The 20859-nt window shown below is 39.8% G+C and overlaps 1 protein-coding gene and 1 long non-coding RNA gene across 5 annotated transcripts in view; both read right to left on the bottom strand.

Moving 5' to 3' along the window:
• Positions 1–6124: 6124 nt before the first annotated feature.
• Positions 6125–13607, bottom strand: LOC120440307. The gene is made up of 3 exons (XR_005613154.1): positions 12703–13607; positions 7788–7919; positions 6125–7386 (listed from the first exon to the last, which is right to left on the bottom strand). It is a non-coding gene; the product is annotated as an uncharacterized LOC120440307 (long non-coding RNA).
• Positions 13608–14101: 494 nt separating this feature from the next.
• Positions 14102–20859, bottom strand: part of LOC120440292 (butyrophilin-like protein 10) — a 21528-nt gene continuing 14770 nt past the window's right edge. For 2 of the 4 annotated variants that reach the window (XM_039612594.1, XM_039612597.1), the window contains 2 exons: positions 17264–17368; positions 14102–15511 (listed from right to left, as the gene is read on the bottom strand). In XM_039612594.1, the coding sequence (XP_039468528.1) occupies positions 15444–15511; positions 17264–17368 (173 nt within the window). In that variant the 3' untranslated portion in view covers positions 14102–15443. The remainder of the gene's footprint in view (positions 15512–17263; positions 17369–20859) is intronic. The other 2 variants (XM_039612595.1, XM_039612596.1) reach the window with 2 other exon arrangements.

Raw genomic sequence — 20859 nt, 5'->3', positions numbered from 1 at the left:
TGTGGATGCTGGAAGCATCCACACTATTGAGATCCTGTTTCTCTTTATTCTTTATTCTACTTTATTCTAGTTGCTTCCGTATGTTTTTTGGCGCTTAACTACTCCCTCAGTTTTCAGCCGATTTTCTCAGTTCAAACTTTAAAAAATTCTGCTCTTTCTGCTAATGTGCGCTATGACTTTTGGTGCTCATAACTTCTATACTTTTTGAGATATTGAATTTTTTTTTTGCAATATTCTTTGCCCATTTCTGCCATATTATCAGTGGTGTCACTGATTTTCCTTGCCGGGCTGAGCTGTGTTTTAGCTCAGTGAGATGAGCATCCGTTCTCAGACTGGGAGGCCAGGGTTCAAATCCCACTTATGGCAACATTTCTTTCAGTTAACAGTTAAACTTTTTAACTCAATTTCAGCTTTTTCACCCCTTTTCAGCAAAAGTTTCAGTTTTTCACCAGTTTTCAGCACAAATCCCAGCTTTTTCAGCTATTTTCAGCAAAACATCTTTTCAGCAGAATTCTGAAAAGAGTTCTGCAGAACTCTTTTCAGCAGAAATTCTGCTGATTGAACTCTTTTCAGCAGAATTTGCACCTCTTTTCAGCCCAAATTCTGCTTATTCAGCTCTTCTGCAAAATTTTCAGCCTTTTCACCTCTTATCAGCACAAATATCAGCTTTTTTCAGGAAAAACCTCTTTTGAGCAGAAATTCTGCTGATTCGTCTCTTTTCAGCGCAAGTTTTTGCTTCTTTACCTCTTTTCAGCAGAAATTCTGCTGATTGAACTCTTTTCAGCAGAATTTGCACCTTTTTTCACCCCAAATTCTGCTGATTCACCTCTTCTGCAAAATTTTCAGCCTTTTCACCTCTTATCAGCACAAATCTCAGCTGTTTTCAGAAAATACACTTTTGAGCAGAAATTCTGCTGAGTCACCTCTTTTCTGCAAAATTTTCAGCCTTTTCTCCTCTTATCAGCACAATTCTCAGCAGCTTCTTCTCATTTCAGCAGAATTGTCCGTCTCTCCACCTCATCTTTTTGAGAATGAGTTTGGGTCAGTGAGATGAGTAGCTACCTTTATACTAGGAGGGCCAGGTTCGAATCCTGCACAGGGCAATGGTTTTTTTTTTCACCACCATAAAACTTTTTGCAACTTTTCATCTTTTTCAGCTTTTCAGCAGACAGCTTCAGCGTTAAGGCATCCACACAGCATTTTCGCAGGAAATGCAAATTTTTCTAGTTAAACTTGGTCTTTGGTTTGTTTTCAGAAATGAAAGACTCACCAACAACGAGGATGACGTTAAATGTTTCTCTGTCTGGTTGATGAAATGGAAAATCACAGGTGTAGTCTCCACTGTCGGCCACCTTGGTGTTTCTGATGATGATGGAGGCGTTACCAAACTTCAGCTGGTCTGAAAAGTGTGACACGCGTCCTCTGAAGTGCTCGTCTTGACCTCGCAGGCCGTTATTGTAATGAAGTCCAGCATCGTACACAAACACCTCCCTGTGGTCGTTTTTCCTCCAATCAAAGCGCGTTTGTACGAGGCTCTCCTGGGAGCTGAGCGAGCACGGCAAGATGATGTAACTTCCTTCAGATGCCACCATCATGACGGTTCCTAAAGAATGAATCACAGTTTAAACCTAATGAGAACAAAACATGAATAATACAGAGCTAAATATAAAATAAATAGCTCGTAAACGCGTCATCTCAACTGAAACAACAGTTTATAACGAGTTAGGAAACAGTTTTATTCAGCATTTGAACTCATGACAGATGTGAGTCACATGATCAAACCATTTAAGGAAGTTAGCACGTGTGTAAAAATAAACTGGATGCACTTCTGTTCTGTTTATTTCAAACATGCCAAACACCAGGACAGGACAACCATCAAACACACAGACTCCTCCTGCGCTCACTTTATGTTCGTCAAACCCCAGGTGAAGTGAACAGGTGAGTGCAATCACCTTTACCTGTGGAGCACACACCCCACAACCAAGAACGTAAACCAAACATTATCAATCCACAAAGCATGCATGCCTCCTACAGCAGCTTTATTACGGAAATGTTGCTGTTCTTAAGTTGGACCGTCTTTACCTTCAGAGCTGTTAATGGCGCAGAGTCAACAAGCTAATTTCTCAGAGGTTCTGGTCCATGTTGACGTGTTAGCATCACACAGCTGCTGCAGACTTGTCAGCTTTTCTTACATGATGTGAATCTCCTATTATACCCCACCGCAAAGGTGCTCTGCTGGACTGAGATCAGGTGACTGTGGAGGTCATTCGAGTACATTGATCTTAACGTCATGTTCGAGAAACCAGTTGGAGATGGTTTAAGCTTCTTTAAGCCTTAAGTGCTGTCCTGTTAGAAGCAGCCATCAGGAGATGGTGCACTGTAGTCATTAATCGATAAACACGGTCAGCAACAAAACTCAGGTAGGCAGCGTGGAGTTGTAATGAAACTGGAACAGAGACCCACACCACCAGCAACTGGAACGATACCAGGAAGGATGGAGCCATGCTTTCTTTTATTTACGCCATATTCTGACCCACCATCTAAACATGGCAGCAGAAATAAAGTCTCATCACAGCAGGCAACTTTTTTCTATTCTGCTGTTTGCTCAGTTTAGCCTCAGTTTCCTGTTCTTTGCTGACAGCAGGCCCCAGTGTGCTCTTCTGCTGCTGCAGCCCATCTTCAAGGTCCAAAGTGTGTTCAGAGATGCTCGTCTGCCCAATTTGGCTGTAACGAGATGCTATTAGAGTTGCCTTCCTCGCCATTCTTCTCTGACATCATGAAGGCATTTCACCCGGAGAACTGCAGTTTTAATGCATGCTCAATTATTCAGGTAAGTAAATCCGAAAAAGTTGATTCTGTTCATCTGACCTTTTATTCAATTGAATAAAATTGAATTTTAAAAGTGGAATATAAAACAGACAAACTTAGACTTAGACTCATTCTTCCCTTCTCTCTGAAGTGAGCATTTATCATGTGTGACTATTATTAATATAATTTTTATTAATATTTATACTGTAACAAAAAGGCAGGAAGGCTTGTTTCTTTGACTGCAGGTGAGTTTGAACAGTTGCTGTGAAGCTGTGATCACAGTTACAGATGATTTCTTACCGTTTTCATGTCCTGCTGTTACTGCAGACACCGTCAGAGCGAAGAGGCTCAGAGATAAAAGCTCCGATAAAAACATGATGCTGAGTAAAGTCTGTTCCTCCCTGCGATCCAAACAGCAGCAGCTGAAATCTCTAAAATCCTGCAAGTGAGCACTTCCTGCAAATCCCCAAAAAATTAAATCCAAAAAAATCCCAGGAGTTCCCAAGTCTTTGAGTCCGGTGTGACTCAGGCTGGAGCAGGAATGTGAGCAGGTCTTCCCTGGTGTGTGTGTGTGTGTGTGTGTGTGTGTGTGTGTGTGTCTGAAACTCTGCCTTAACAGACTGGAGAGAAAAATCTATGCAGTGCAGACCATCGTCACACGTTGAGTCAACCTTTCATTCCTTCACATTTTTCATGCATGCATCAAGTCATAGCTGTTAGTAATAATATTCCATCCTGTCCTTTGCCGCTCGAGCTGGTTGGATGACAGAGGAACATGTAAAAACCGCCTGTTTCCAGAGAAGTTCAGTTCACTGAAACAAAACAGCATCACATTTCCTAGAAGTTCACTGTCACGTTTAAACATGCGCAGGCCCGTTGCAAGAATTAATGCTGGGCACCGCCCAATAAACACAGAAAGCATGAGTCCAGAGAAGATTTATACCTGCACATGTTCTGATCAGAGTCCACCTCAGGTCCTCATCCTTCCAAACCACAAACAAAACCCACAAATATCTTAAATATCTGACCAACATGTGGACAGCTCTGTGAAAGCTGCTGAAACATGATTCTGTTACTGTTACATTCACACAGCAGTCCAACGCCGTCATTATCAAAGTCATTATTTAAACTCAGCTGAATAAAATCAAGGATGATTTTGAGGTAATGAAGAACTCAAGCTCCACGTGTCTCCCACACCGAGACTTTAGGCTTTTCTTTTTTAGGCATTTTAACGTACTCTTACTTTGAAAGTTCAGGCGATTATTCTACAACCTGTTTACAGGGTTTTTTAAAACTTCATTAAAAAAACATATTATTTATTGTTTCATTTTCATGTATTTAAGAAAAACAAATGAAAAACCACAAAAAGCTTGTAATTGTCCGTCGAAGCAAAATCTTTAATGAGATCTTTTAGTTCCTGTGTGCTGTGCTCGGTGCAGCCCTGTCACCAAAACTTTAAAAGTTTTGTATTTGATTTATTTTAAACTTCTGACCATTAACTTAAAGAGTGTCAGCTTCAAAGTAAACACTCCTGCTGTTTAAGAAAAACTTACTATTCATTTAAGCAATTTTTGAATTTTACCTTTTTTCATTATTTATTTAAAGCCGAGTAGCTCAGGCCCTTCCTTGGTCTTGGTTTGCTCTCACATCAGGGTCTGGACTGCAGTTAGAGCTGATCTGCAGCTCTGCTGAGCGCTGAAGGGACACTTCAGCCAGGACCAGGTAGAGAACTGACTCATGTTCAAATACATGAGGGAAAAACTGTAGGGAGAGTTATTTGCCTTCAGGACTTTACAGCAGAGATGATTTCTGAGAGAACGTCTTTAAAACAATTTTTTTTGTTAATTCCTGTGATAAAAAATAGTTTTAAAGCTTCAAAAATGAAGTAAAGATATAAACAGAAAGTGAAGAGACAACTGGAGCGAAACCAGGGCCTCCCTGCACGTTCATGTAATACCAATGTTTACCACAAGACGGAGCAATGACTCAGAGTAACCTTTATGTAAACAGGAATGTAATTAAGACGCTTGATTTGGCTGTTGTCATTATTTTTACCTTTTGATTTTGAGTTGTTTGCTTGTTTTTTTTAAAAATTGGAAGCCTGAGCAAAGATGAAGGAAATAAGGTAGGATAAAATAAAATGTGAAAACAACAAGTCAACACACTGAGAGGAAAAAAAATGTAAGAGGGTGGAAAGACACATATTCCATTTATAGTATTTTATTCTTTTTGTGTGTGTGTGTGTGTGTGTGTGTGTGGGGGGGGGTGCAGAAAAGACTCAAAGACTGAGCAGCGCTCGGCTCACATGTCATATTTACATTGACAGTAATAGGTTGGTGCATCTGACAATCAATGTTATTTTAAAGCATCATTCGCCACCTCTCCATTTTTCTCTCTCACCTCTTTATTCAGTACGCTAGTGTAACAACTTGTGCTGCATGAATAACTCCACCCGGATCAAGCTCGCCCAAATCACTGGAACACAAACACCACACAGCCCAGAAGCCCCAGATTGGTCGTGACCAATAGCAAAGACCACAAAGCCAAGAAGACCAGATGTCTCTGTTTTTTCTGAGAAACAATGAAAGTCTGCACCAGTGTCTAAAGTCACCATGGAGATCAAGTATAAGCCAACAAGCACATCCCCCGTCCCACAGACGTAGTAAGGGCACCCGGAGAGAAGGGCCTCGAACACCGCAGACGCCAAGGGACAGTGAACAGACCTAAAGGCCAGGCAGGGCACCAGCCAGCACAACCCAGGTGCCATGGCCCATCCCCAAAGGCGCAGGATACCTGAGCCCCACCAATCCTGGAAGGAAGAGGCACCCATCCCAAACCAGAGAGCCAGGTGAAGGGACAGGACAGCCCGCAAGGAGGACAGCAGGACACAGGCCAGCACAACTCACAGAGAGAAGGAGACTTCAAGTCTTTCTAATGGATCAGTAAAGGCTGCATTTAATTCATTAGCTCATTGCTGTTTGCTGTATGCTGGAGTTTTGGACACTAGAGGGCGCCATTATACTGAAAATGAAACCAAAAAAGCACTGCATTTAATATTCATAAATTCATTGAGTGATGTGCAGAAGTCTGAGTAAAATCAAACTTTAAATAAAGCAAACAAAACAACATTTAGTCAGGCTGTGATGTAGAGTTTAGATGTTTTACAGCTGACTGCAGGATGAAAGATGGAATAATATTTAAGAACAGACGCTAAAAAAGCTGACACAGCTCTTTGTTCTAACAGAAACATCATCAACAAGAATGAAAATAAACTTTAAAAAAAGAAAAGACAAAGTTTAGAAAAGGTTTTATTTTTAAGTTGAGACAATGTTTTATGTTTTTTCATGAGCATGAAGGGACGAGGTGTCCCACAAGAAAGTTCATTCATTCATTTCACCAACAAAAAAGAGAAAACTAATGTTTAAAAGTCACGAGCATCAAGCCTCCACAGAGTGGAAGCTAAAGTATCAGCACAGACTAAATAACAGTAAAAAACAGGGTCTTGCTCATCCTTGGACCACATCAAGCTTGCATGTGCAGCTCTGAGCGTCTGTTTCACTGTAAAGAGATAAAACTGGAGCTGATGTGATCCAGGATCAGGACGACATCCGTGGAAACACAAAGATCTCTGGCACAACTTCACTTATTACTCAAGGTGCAGGAAGAAGAGCGATAGCCTAAAGAAGGTGAAGCTCGAGCAGCATCGTGGGAACAAGAACGACTGAATTACTCAGTCAACATGTTTCTGCTCGTGGCCTTCATCAGGAAAACATTGGGCAGAGGATGGGAGGTGGGAGGGGCAATGATGAGGAGGAGGAAACCTCTAACACGTGTTTTGAAAAGAAGGTTGTACATTACACAGCAGAGGTACATTTTGCACTTTACAAAGCCACAGTTAGTTACTGTATATGTGCACATATGTAAACATGGCTCTGTGAATATGTCGTTGCATCAGATATTAAATTTAAATTTAAAGGATCTTGAGCAGTTTATATAGTGAAGGAATTTTAAAAAGGCAATTCAACATCGACCCAGACATGTCTATAAACAGCACAACGTTCATGTCCTCAAATTGTTTGTTTGTTTGTTTGTTTGTTTCGTTGATTTGAGATGGGACGACCTGTGAAACGATCTTCTGTGTGACTAATGACTGAGACTGTCTGACTGCAGACATGAAACATACAATAATAATAATAATGAGAGCAGTAGCTCTGGAGCACAAACACTAAAAACATTCACAGACGTCCTGTAACAGGACCAAACAGAGTTAAAACCAGCTGCACTTTCGCGTGCTTCACAGTTCACTTCCTGATAGCAACATGTCAAATGCAGTGTCAGTTTTCACATTTCATGATCATCATAGAAAGCACTGCTTCTCAATGCAATTAAAAATGATGGCATAAATTAAAGCAAGAGTATTTCCTTCCCTGTAATAAGCTGGATCAACATAAAGACAAAGGAAACGCAGGATTTCAGTTCACTGAGGTATGAATCTGTTTCCCTCAGTAACTTTCTTCTGGAGCGTCTGCTGTAAATCAGCTTTCACAGAAACATCGTGTCGTTGGTTTCACTGAGAAGCTGCAAAAAGGAAATAAAAGTACTTATTACAAAAAGTGTGCTTTTAAAATCACACACATACACGTGAAGAATGATGAGAATTTTTATTATGTTAAAACAACAAAACACGATAAATTCTGTTGGTCAGAATAAAAACATGTTTTCATGAATACATCTGTACTTCAAACAGGAACTCTGCACACTGTTCCCTCACCGTTCCGTTCCCTCACTATTCCCTCACTTTTCCCTCATTTGATACTTTTTGGACATTAAAAAACAAAATAAACAAACTCAATGTGACTTGTGTTTCACAGCTTGAGGTCAGCTTTTCTTTCTCTGGTTATTTATTCATTCATGTCTCCATTATTTGTTACTGCATCATTCTTGACGAGGTCCACAGGTGTGAACACGTTCAAACTTACCTTTAAAGGCGAGTTACGCTGTGGTGTAGATGAAACACACACAGAGACACAAAACGACGAGCGCAGAAAGAATCCCAGAAACAAATGAAACTATGACCACGGTGTCTCCACTGCAGGACTCAAACAGCTGGTCTGAAACACATGACACAATCCAGCTGTTACACTAAAGGTCAGGTTTAGTTTCAACCCACAGAAATAAGATCAGAGTCTGTGATCAATGAAAAAATACAAACACGCCCGTAAAAACATTTTTTTCCCCTCCCTGATGTTTTGTTTTTATAGGCCAAGTAAACAGAAAATGTGATTTTTTAAGTGATGTTTTTATTTATTAAAGGAACAAAAACGTCCTACCCTGACCTTTAACCTGTGTGAAAAAGGAGCTTCCCCCAAACCTAACTGGTGCTTGTATCAGACGTCTGTGATAACTGATGAAGAGTGTGTCACATCAGTGTGGACGATTTTCTGGTCTGTTCTCCTAAACTGCAGCCTGTTGTTCTGGGATCTTTATTGACCTCCTGGATGAGCCACCGATGTGCTCTCAGAGTAACTTTGGAAGGTCGGCTACTCCTGGTTCATCACTTTTCCAACTCCTGTCCGTTGGTAGATAATGACTCTCTGTGTGAGCCATGTTTAAAGCTTTAAACATGGGTTTGTACCCAAACACCACTGATAGATGTCACTGACTTGTCTCAGCTTCTCTTTCATTTGTGGCGTGACGCGCTGCTTTGTCAGGTTTTGGTCTAATTCACTTTGTCAGAAACGTTCTTTGTCTGTTTAGGAGATTTTTTTTTATTCATTTCAGGTATTCAGCTCTGGCAGCTTCATGCTTAAAATAGGAAAATTAAACTCAGCTTTCCAAAGATTTAGGATTTGCAAAGGAATAAAACAAGGATGTCCAATCTCACCATTGCTGTTTATTGCAGCAACAGAAATGCTTTCCATACTGATTAAAAATGCTGAGTTTGGCAAGATATCTATCCTGGGTAAAGAGCTCTCTATCAGCCAGTTAGCCGATGATACAACTATTTTCCTAAATAACCTGAATGAAATCCCCAAAATTCTGCAGATTATTGAAACTTTCTCAAAAGCTTCAGGGTTAAATCTAAATTTAAACAGATCTTACCTTTAAATGATTGTACAATTTCTAGCACTTTTAATATTCCTGTTAAATATTTGGGTGTGTATATAACCAAGAATAAGACTGATTTAGATAACCTTAATATTTGGGAGAAAATCCAAATTTGTAGAACTCATTTAAATAACTGGGCTCAGAGAGACTTATCGATTCTGGGTAGAATTTTTCTCACCAAAATGGAAAGTATCTCCAGGCTAGTATATCCTGCATATGCGGTAGGAGTGCCTAAATCAGCAATCAAATCTATTAACCAGCTAAACTTTGATTTTATATGGAAACGCAAAACCCATTATATTAGGCAAGGTAATTTAGTCAAACATTTTGAAGATGGAGGTTTGCAAGTTATTGAATTTGACAGCTTAAATGGCACCCTAAAAATAAATTGGCTTAGGTCATTTTAAAGAAGTCAAAATAGCCTTTGATTTCACATTCCAAGCAAAATATTCTCAGATCAATGCTAAATTGATCTTTTACTTAGATGTGATTTTGACATAAAAAAACTCCCCATAAAGCTCTCTTCCTTTCACCAGCAAGTTTTATTATACTGGAAATTAATATACAAACATAACTATAGCCCGCACAACACTCCCCTATGGAACTGTCGCAACATAAACGTTGGAAACAAATCAATCTTTATAAAAAAAATGGTACGATAAGGGCATCTGGTCAGTGATGCATTTGTTAAATGATAGAGGTAAAATTTTATTAGAAGATTTCACCACCAATTATAATCTGCAAATAAATAACAAAGAATTTCAAAAATTACTAAGGCTATCCTCAAAACATTCTATGTACAGCATATAATCTTTTCAAAACCCTGACTATAGATCCCTGACCTCCCTGAACTCTTGGTAAATGGGCATAACATAACAGCTAACAGTCTAAAAACTCCCAAATTAGGGAATTATTTACTAATGTTTTTTCCCTTATAGATCCAATCCAAATTCCATCTCACATCTGTTCTCCGGTGATCAAAAGAAAGAGATCAGAAAAAATTACCTAAAACTTCCCATTCCTCCCAAAGCTAAGGAGGTCCACTACAAAATCCTTTCTGGTATTTACCCTTCCAAAGAATTTCTTAGACGTCGCTTTGCTATTGATAGTAATTCTTGCTCTTTTTGTGATGGGGATATTGAATCAACAGAACATTTATTTTATAATTGTATATTCTGTAAAGCTCTGTGGAACGATGTGCACTACTGGCTCTTTCCAAAGATTCCAAACTTACTTGAATTTTCTAAAAATGATATTATCTTTGGTTCTCTAAGAAAAGAAAAGAAGCTTGAAAATGTTCTATATGTAATAATTATTATGGGGAAATTCTTCATTCACAAATGTCGTTTTCTGAAAACAAAGCCATCTTTTTTTACTTTTCACAAAGAACTTTGCCTCTTCCTCTCCTCTGTTAAATTTATGGACAAAAAACAAGCTCTGGTTCTGAATCATATGATTATTGAACTAGATCTGCTAGAAAACCCCTAAGGTATAACGTCTTTTTTTTTTTTTTGCTTTGATTCTGTTTGGGGTCTGATTTTATTTATTTATTTGTTGTTGTTTGTACTGTCATGATCCTGAGTCCATGACTCAGCGGTTTTGGGTTTGGTTTATTTATTGTTATTATTTGTGGGCTTTTTGGGATGGTTTGTGTTTTGGGATTGTGATACTGGGTTTCTGGGTTTGTGCTCCCTCTGTTGGTCCCTGGTGTGAGTGTTCCCCCTGTCTCGTCAGGTTAACCAGGTCCAGCTGTGTCTCCCACCTGTGTGTGATTTCCCAGTGTCCCTCTGTGTATTTATTGTGTGTGTTTGCCTTTGTTCCTCGTTGCGTCGTCTGTGTTCATCCTCTGTGTCACCCTGCGTGCTCTCCCTGCTGTCCTCCCTCCATGTTCAGGTTTGCTGCTCTTTGGTTTAGTTCTTCCCAGTTTAGTTCACCCGTAGTTCAGTTTTGCCATCTCCACTTTATGTTTGGTATTCTTAATAAATCACCCTCACATCTGAATAAATACTGCATTTGAGTCCTCCTTTCCTCACCTCACACGGCCGCTGCCCCGAGCCGTGACATGTACTTCCTGTTCATTATCTATCTTCTATATGTTGGAATTCAGCCTGTTCTGATACTATTTCGTGTTGGGAAAATAGAATCTTTGTAGAGATTGCCATAATTGTTGTACATTTCTGTGCAAATAAAAACAAAACAAAAAAAAACTTCTGGTGATGGCAATGCCCCCCGGAAGTTAGAAAAAACAACTGGTGAACAACGATGTGCTGCATTACCGCCACCAACTGGCTTGGAGTGTGGACCGAACACCCTCATACCAAATTTAAAAAAACAACAACAACAACAAAAAACCCAACTACCACTTAGGGTTTTTTCTTCCAATCCAGAGCAGAAATGTTTTTGTTAATAAACTGGCTGTTGTTCCCCCAGATTTTTAATTATAAGCTACATATATTTCTACTAATGAAATTAGTTTGCTAACAGTAACAGGGATAAGTCAGTGAATGAGTCAGTTGGGATTGTGAATAATGATTCCCAAGTCGCTATGACTTTGACTGTCGTCAAAGTCATAGCGACTCGTGAGATAATTGAGAGAAAAGAAATTTTCAATTTTCGTTTTTCATATAAATAAAGTCTATAACTTAATTATTGTCTGTAGCCCACATAATTAAACACTTTAGTTACATAAAACATTTGACTTTTGATGCTATGTACTGTATAGCCTGTATGATAAATAAATATGTAGCCCAATAAGTATAAAATCCAGAAAACTACACAACATGGGGCGGTTCATTTACAAACGCAAGTCTAACTTAAGTTTTACTCTGTTTTTTGTCAGAAAACAATCACATTGTTACATTCTTAAATTACACAAAATGTCAGAAATCTGCACTGTCATGAACAAAAATTTAAACCTAATTTTTTCATGATTTGTTGGATTAACCCACTGAGGTCTGAAATACAACCGGCCATTTTTGACTCCTTTTCAGTTTACGTTTGTATTTTACCCTCAGATTGTTTCATTTTTTTTTTTAAATTTTTTCCCCCCTTGCCTTGTTTGGTATCTTTTCAGCTCAACTGAATTTAGTTGTTTTGACTGACATACTGCATTAAAAATGTGACTTTTGCTTTCAGTTTACATATTTTCGATTTCAAATTTTTCTTTTAACTACACAAACATTATGGCCCTGATTTAACTCCATAAAATCACACAAATAACTTAAAATCCTAGTAGTATTTTTTTATTGTAAAAACAAAAAAGAAAACACTGACATGTTGAGTAAATTTTTATAACTTGAAATGCAAATATAAAATGTACATTTTGTAAACATATACAACTATTTATCTAAAAATGCAGCCAATACACCTGCCGTTTTTTTTTTCATTTTTGTATAAGAATTTAAAAATATTACTAAAACTAAAATGAGAGAACAATCAGGTGTCGCAATAAGATGTCCCACAAATGATGTGTGCCAGTGAAAAATAAGTTTGTCCACCAAAAGACAGATGAGAACAGCACCGGGATAAACCTGCAGGCCTGACAACAGGAGGTGTATCACTCCGCTGGTTTTCTACTTAGTGACAGTGTTTACGTTGCATATGTGCCTTTGTGACATTCATTAGTGCCCTCACTGACACACAAAACAAAACAACGACTACACAACACAACACACTAAGTATACACTCCACACTAAACGTTACAAATCTCCTACATCTAAAAACTCTCTCTCACTCGCTCGCTCTGTCTCGCTGCTCGCTATATAAATAAAATTTTACTTTACTTACTTTATATTCATCAGTGGTTAGTTCCAACACTCCTCTCGATATTATTCATTACTCACGTCCATGCGGTCTTCACGTGTTATCCATTCACAGCTCAGCTTCTGATCGTTTTTACCCATTTTGTCTCAATAGGATCTAATGTCCAGGAACCACTCCGAGGTTTGAATGTATTCTTCCAGTAAGGCAACTTCTGTCGAGCCAACCTCCAATTCGAGAATTGCAGTCAAGCCAGCCTCCACTTTGTTTTACATTCCCTGTGTATTCCAAGTAATACGGTGTTGTGCCAAAGTAGTTACCCCCGTCAAAAATTGTTTCCCCATCCACGAGAGCGCGCAAAGTAGGAGGAGCCACTTGCCCAGCTCCGTTCTGTACGCTACTTGTCACTGATCTGCAAGAGTAAAAGCTGGAAAACGGCAGTCTCGATTAATTTAATATTAGTTTCGTGACATTGTAATGTGCCGTGTGGAAGACAATTTACCTTAAACTGTACACTGAAATAACCTGCTGGGAATACTTTGTCTAGAAAAATACTTTGATACTATAATACTGTAAAACCAGACGCGATCATGGAAACACGTCGCTCTCCGGTGAATTTACACTCGGTTTACACTTTGTAGTGTAGCTATCACGAAGGAGTTTATTTGCAAAATCAATCACAGTATAACCAATAACTACAGTAACGTTGGAGAGGGTTTCTTCACAGCAAAAGCTATGGAGGGATACAGATTTTATCAGGCTGTGTGGCCTCGGCTGCCAAAATGTGTGCCCCCCCTATCTGTAATCCATATTGGCGTTGCTATCACAAAGGGTATATTTGCAAAATAAGTCACAGTATAACCAATAAATACAGTAACTTTGGAGAGGATTTCTCCTTCACAGCAAAGGTTATGGAGGGATACAGAATTTATCAGGCTGTGTAGCATCGGCTGCCAAAATGTGTGCCCCCCCCCCTTGGGCAAGAAGGACACAACGACCGAGACTGTCCGAGCCGGGGCTCGAACCGGCAACCTTCTGATTACAAGGCGAACTCCCAACTCTTGAGCCACGATCGTCCAATTGTAATGGAGTTCCAATACAATTCAATACAACTGTTCTCATTTCAGTTTCTTTTCTTATTTTGCTATTGACCCCCCCCCAGGAGAAAAAACACTATTTGCATGGAAACTTGTTGACTGTGACTGTTTTTGTTGATAAGTTGTACAGAGGCAATAAAGATCCCAGTTGTTCATTTTCGAGACAACACCTTTTGTAAATCTCTAAAGCAAAACCACCGTCCAAACCTACCAAGATGTCTAGGATCTCTATTGAAATCGATATTGTACTGGTCCTGACTAGAGGCACTACATATACCAGATATTATTTTGTGGATGACATCAGTGAATAAAGGAAAAGAGTCCTGGGTTTATATGTTTTATAAAAAAAAAAGGTTTCCTGGCCTCAGAATGTCTTATATCAAAGCACAGCTGCTTCAAAATAAGAATAATTTTCGAATTTGACTGAGACATTAATATATTTCCTCTCTTTATGAATATTTAAAGAAACATATACACCAAAAACACAATAGTAAACAATAGTTTGTTGTTTCATCTCTTTTTCAGACTTGTGGACCCTTAAGCGCTCTCTGAAATGGCATGAATATAAAAAAAATACACCAACAATTAACAGCATAAATATAACTTGTAAAAGAATACAAAAATATCAAATGAGCCAACAACTACATACTAGAGCACAAGTGTACCTGACAGACCTGCTTGGCAAACAAAAATATTTTTATATCTGCAAAATATTCCCATTGATTTACATGAGAAGCGCTGAGGGTTCAGTTTAATCAAGTATTCCATGAGTACATGTTTAACTAACCTGAGTTAAATATGAGTCGAGAAGTTTAGATTTTTCACCATCTGTATGACAGCTTTTGACTGACAAACCTGATATTTTAAGTTCTCTCCAGTCTTAACATTAAGGGTCCTTTTTATCTTGGGTACTGTCTTGGGTGCATTTAAAAGAGGATTTCTTGAAACATCTTCATGTCATTAGCAAATCTTTCAAATGCAGATTTGTACTGAAAATGAGAAAGGAGTCAGGAGGAGGAGCCATGAAACTGCAGCAAAGTGAAACACTGAGATGATCAGTAAATGATCAAACTAAGGTTTCAATGACGGAAACATGTGCACTGCATATATTAACATGGGGATGATTACAGCAAGAAGGTTCTGAGTTCAATTCCGCCATCAGGCCGGGGTCTTTCTGTGTGGAGTTTGCATGTTCTCTCCGGGTACTCCGGCTTCCACCCACAGTCCAAAGACATGCAGTTAGTGGGGATAGTGGAGAATGTGAGTGTAAATGGTTGTTTGTCTCTGTGTGTTAGCCCTGGGACAGACTGGCGAGCTGTCCGGTGTTCCTTGCCTCTCACCCTATGATAACTGGGATAGGCTCCAGCATCCCCCGTGACCCTGAAAAAGGATAAGCGGATGGATGGATGGACGGTTACAATGTCCTCATCACTCCACAGTGATTTTAAGACTGAAAATAACATAAAACATGCAATGTCCATATTATAACCAGATATTGAGGCCTGTGAGATAAATCAGTAATTCAGTACAAACACTCACAAAATACAACTTATTAAGATTATAAATACAAAAAAAAAAAGAGCCAACTTGATTTCCTGTCCTGATTAAAATCTCTGATGAATCAAAGAAAAAAAAAAAAAACAGGTTAAAAAGACCACTACTTCAAACTTTTTAAGGGTGTTCAGAGGTGAGATTTGTCTGCAGCTCTGAGGAGGGGCCATTTTCCATTCCTTGTGAATCTGCAGGAAGGAAATGACAATATTCAAGAAACACAACTACACTGGTCACTAGGGATGGGTACCGGTACCGGTTCTTACATAAACAGTAGTAACCAGACCGAAAAGCAGCGCACATTTCGGTGCTTTATTTCGGTGCTTTTTTTCCCTGAGATGTCACACACTTTGAATTCTAGCCAATCATTTTACGTTTCCAAGGATAGTAGGCGGGCCCAGGTACGTACGTTCTTTTAGAGCAGAGCTACAGATTAAAAATGCCCAAAGCGAAGCGGTCAAAAATCTGGCTGTACTTCACAGCAAAAGATGCAAACTCAGCAGCCTGCAACAAGTGCTTTAAGGCAGCGGTCCCCAACCCCCGGGCCTCGGAACGGTACCGGTCCGTGAGTCGTTTGGTACCGGGCCGCAAGAGTTGAGGCTCAGGTGTGAAATGTATGGTTTTCAGGGTTTTTATCGGTTTTCAGCGTTATTTTGTTATCGTTTTTATCGTTAACTCGGTTTTCCTGGGTCTTTTCACGTGTGTTATGAATAAATCTTCTTTTTTTCAGTACCGGTACTAGTTTTATTTTGTTGTATTTATACGCGACACCTTAAAGGCCGGTCCGTGAAAATATTGTCGGGCATAAACCGGTCCGTGGCGCAAAAAAGGTTGGGGACCGCTGCTTTAAGGTGATACTGTGCAAAGGAGGTAACACCTCGAATGTCATACACTTTGGATTCTAGCCAACCATTTTACCTTTCCGAGGATAGTAGGCGGGTCCAGGTACGTACGTTCTTTTAGAGCAGAACTACAGATTAAAAACGCCCAAGGCGAAGCGGTCAAAAGTCTGGCTTTACTTCACAGCAAAAAATGCAAACTCAGCAGCCTGCAACAAGTGCTTTAAGGTGATACTGTGAAAGGAGGTAACACCTCAAATCTGATGAAACACCTGGCGACGCATAGCTTTTTTAAAAGTCGAGAAATGCACAGTATTTGATAGCTTGCTGCGAGACCTCACACCGAGCACATCTACTGCGGGTGTGGTGCCTGTTATCGGACCCGGAGTTAGCAACATCCCCCAAAAACCCGAAGAGGAGAGTCCTGGCCCCTAGCCCTGCCAGTGTAGCAGAAATGATGACGGATGAGGATGGCAGCAGCAGCTGTGTAGCTTAATGTTGTTCGTGTGTAATTTACGTTGAGTAGGCTAACCACGTTATTACATTAATGCACGTAAGGTGAACTAGCAAACACCGTCAGTAGTTACATGCGGCTGTCTTCTTGTTTGATGGCAGATACTCCTTCACCCTGGCCAAAAGGCTAAAATGACCAAAGAAAAAGTGGAAAACAGTTAAACATGAGAGGTTTTTGGACAAAGTTTGTGTTTTTTTTTCCATTGTTTAAGCACTGCTTCCAGCCAAGAGTGATTCCATATATGCCCTATAGCTGCAGAAAAGGCTAACATTGTTATCTTTTTACAAAAAAACAAACAAACAGCTAAACATGAGAGGTTTTTGGACAAAGTTTGTGTTCTCCATTCTTTAAGCACCGGTTCAAACACCGTTTAAGCACCGGCACCGTTTCAAAAGTACCGGTATCAGATAAAACCTAAACGATACCCATCCCTACTGGTCACACACTGAGTTAATACAAATAAAGTATTTATCTTCTTCAACAGAAATCAAAGGATAAGACCTAACATGAGGGAGTTATAAAAAAAAAGTTGTGATATCCCTGGCAATAAATTATGAATGTTAAAATAGTACATTAGTAAAACTCACCTTTCTTCAAACTGTAGCCTTTAACCTTAAGCACAAAACCAACAACACCACCAACAATAAAACAAACAATAACACCGATGAGTATGCCAGCCCATACAGGAAGCCCTGAAACAGAAGAGAAAACATTTGTGTAACTCAGACTGTGAGTGCATATCAGGAACTGACAGGTTTAAATAGCAAGCTCAGTGATGCCAGCATGGATCTAACTTCCTGTTTCCTCTTGCCCGTCTCCCCAGCTAACAGGTTGGTTCTGATTTTGCTCAAAGCAGCGAGGATGATGTTTTTGAATCTCTGGGCTGCTGCTCAGAGACTCCTGCTTTCCTCCTGCTGAGCCTCACATCTGAAAACATGTGCAAGTCTGTAATCAAGGTAGTAATCTGAGTGAGCCTGTGATGGACTTACTAGATTCTTCTGTGAACCTGGTAATGGACCAGCAAATGGCCATAGTTAAGCTTTAAGCTTAGCACCTCCTACAGTGTGGGTGTGTGTAGGAGTGGGCGATATAAACGGTATGCGGTAGAAACGATATGAATTTGGCCAATGGTAGAGATTTTGACTATACCACCCTACCGCGATAGCCCATGTTGATCAATGTGTCATCAAGCTGTGCCTGTTTGGTCGAAAGCACCGCAGCGGCTGCAAGCATGGGGAGGAGGAGGAGGAGGTGTTCATAAAGAAAACCGGTGTGACGTCGGTAATATGCACCTGATTTGGGTTTAAGCAGTTGGATGCTAACCTCCTGAGACCCGAACTCTTTCATGGCATGCATTTTTAATTTCTCTTTGCTATTTGGGCTGATTGGGACCTGATGAATGTAAAAATAAAGAATTATCTTTTTACCTTATTTTGCTCTACAAGGGCCTGATATCCACATATGAGGACATTCGTTTTAAATTTCGATAGAACAGTGGCAGTATAATGTCCTTGTAAGTGTAAGTGTCCTTGTAAATTTATTGTGGTCTAGACAACACAAAATGTGATGTCCATATATGTGGATACCAGGTCCTAGGAGGTACCCTACAAAAGCAACTAATTTTTTCAGAAATCTCAGTCAGAACATGCTATATCATATTTAGGTGGAAACTAGCGAGCTAACTTCCTGCTAACTTCTAACTCTGTTAAATTTAATAAATATTGTTTTCATGGATGCCTGGATGTTAAATTTAATTGTTACACCCGGTAAAGAAGCAACGCTGATCATTTTATTAAAGATGAAAGAATTTAGACAGTTTGTAACTCTCAGTGATGCCGCAGTGTTCGTTTGACTTGAAGGAACCTGAAGGAAACGGAGTTTAGGACCCAGATCACTCCGCGAGGCTCCTGACTACGGTAGCCGTAATGCTCCGACAATCCATTAAGCGGTCCAGCTTCGTAGCTTACCAAAGTCGCACTAAAACATTTTTTGACAGTTTTGAGCGCCGTGCACCACATAAAATCAGTCTGAGGTCAGGAAGCACAACCAGAATTCATACATAAGGCACACTGTCAATTTTTGAGAAAATTAAAGGATTTTAAGTGCGACTTATAGTGCGGAAAATACGGTATACTGAAGAAAAGAATACAGTGGCTTGACAAAGTATTCGGCCCCCTTGAACGTTTCCACATTTTGTCACATTACAGCCACAAACATGAATCAATTTTATTGGAATTCCACGTGAAAGACCAATACAAAGTGGTGTACACGTGAGAAGTGGAACGAAAATCATACATGATTCCACTCCCACCAGAGCTTAAATACCTGGGACTCTCTACCAATTGGTCTTAGAACTGAAGAAGCTTCTCGGATGCATCATCACAAGAAACTTTAAAAAGTCCAGTCACTTTGGTTGTTTTTATTTTCTTCAATCAAAGATGAATAGTAAGTAGGGGTGGGAATTTAACGTGTTAACGTGTTTAATCACATTTTGTATTCCAAGCAAAGGGGAACTTTTGTCAACGCACAATTTCCTGGTATACCGATTACACTGATATACACATTAGGGCTACAAAGAAACCGAAGAAAGTGTGTTGCTAGGACTGATCGGAGGCAAATTTTGCCTCCGATCAGTCCTAGCAACACACTTTCTTCTTTCTTCACACAACTGAAACCTTGACAAAAGTGTGGTTAGTGTTTGTGTTGGCAGTCCCAGTTCAAGTACCAAGAAAAGGTGTCTGTAGCCCAAACTGGATAAAATGACTGGGTTCAGGACCAAACTTAGCAAGTCAACATTGGAAAAACTTACATATTCCCTTGCAAAATAGACCACTGGACTGTAGACCACTATCAGTGGTAGAAGATAAGGGGTTAGAAAATGTGCTACAGTTAATGTCAGGTAATCTAACTTCCCAACTACCTTGTCGAAAGACAATTTCAAGTAAAATTCCACAGCTTTATGATACTGAAAAGCAAGCAAAATTAGATGCATTACAGAAAGCAGACTTTGTGGCTACTGGGAATCAGTGGACTTCCATTAGTAATTCCAATTACATGGGAGTCAATGCACATATTGTTGATGTCAAAGATGGGACATGGAATCTACAGTCCTGACTGTGCGGAAGACAAACACCAGAAACTATGCCGAAAACTTTGCTGAGCAGTTTCTCGCTATGGCAGAGGAATGCGGAATTCAACAAAAGGTCACCACAATTGGAACAGACGGTGCACGAACCATGGTGGCTGCCGTAAGACACCTCCCATTCCAACACATGCCTTGTGTTGCTCACATCTTGCAAAGAACCATCACTGTTAGCCTTGCTGATAGTGGGTTTACTGATGCATTAGCAAAATGTTGCAAGATAGTCGGTCACTTTAAACACAGCTCTGCTAATATGGAGGAACTACACCAGGAGCAAACAAGACTGGGGCAACAGAAAGAGCCGCTCATACAGGATGTTTCCACACGGCGGAATTCAACACTGGGTAGGGTTTCTCATCTACTAAAGAATCAAGAGGCTGTTTTTGCTGCTTTAGACAAACAAAGCACAAGCTAGTCATTTTAACTCCATCAGAGCTGGTAAAACTCCAAAAGCTGGCAACTGTCCTTAAGCCATGCAGGTAAATAAAACAATTTTTTAACTAATTTTTACTGTTTCTTTAAAAAGCTCTATAGTTGACAGTTATCATGTAGATTAATAATTCCTTTCTTGAACTGTCTCCTACAGGTTTGTGACTGGGCTTCTTGGAGGTGAGATATATCTCTCATGTTCAGTGGTTTTACCTGCTTTCTGCCACCTGCATCACACCATGGAGTTCTCTGATGATGACTCAAACTACATGGTGAAATTTTAAGACTGCCTTCACAAAGGACCTATCCCAACGTTTAGCTACACTCAACCATCAGTGGCTCAAGATAGGTACTGTGCGTAGGATTTAAAGTGTCTTGCAAGGGGAGAGCGAGAAGAGGTTTGGACCAGCCTTTAAGCCCTGCTGTAGGAACAGTGTAAAGATGCCACCACAAAGGAGCCAGCAAAGACAAAGAGCCTCCTCTGTGATTGTGATTCAGATGAGGAAGCCCTGTGTAACAGGGCTCTGAGTTTGTACAGAGCAGAATCCACCATCAGCCAGACAGACTGCCCAGGTGATGGTCCAGTTGAGCAGGGACCTACATGGATATTAA

This window comes from Oreochromis aureus, linkage group 5 (assembly GCF_013358895.1).
Source record: "Oreochromis aureus strain Israel breed Guangdong linkage group 5, ZZ_aureus, whole genome shotgun sequence".
NCBI classification, from domain to species: Eukaryota; Metazoa; Chordata; class Actinopteri; order Cichliformes; family Cichlidae; genus Oreochromis; species Oreochromis aureus.
The sequence above is the reverse complement of the archived record's forward strand: the minus strand, read 5'-3'. Positions and strand labels throughout refer to the sequence as shown.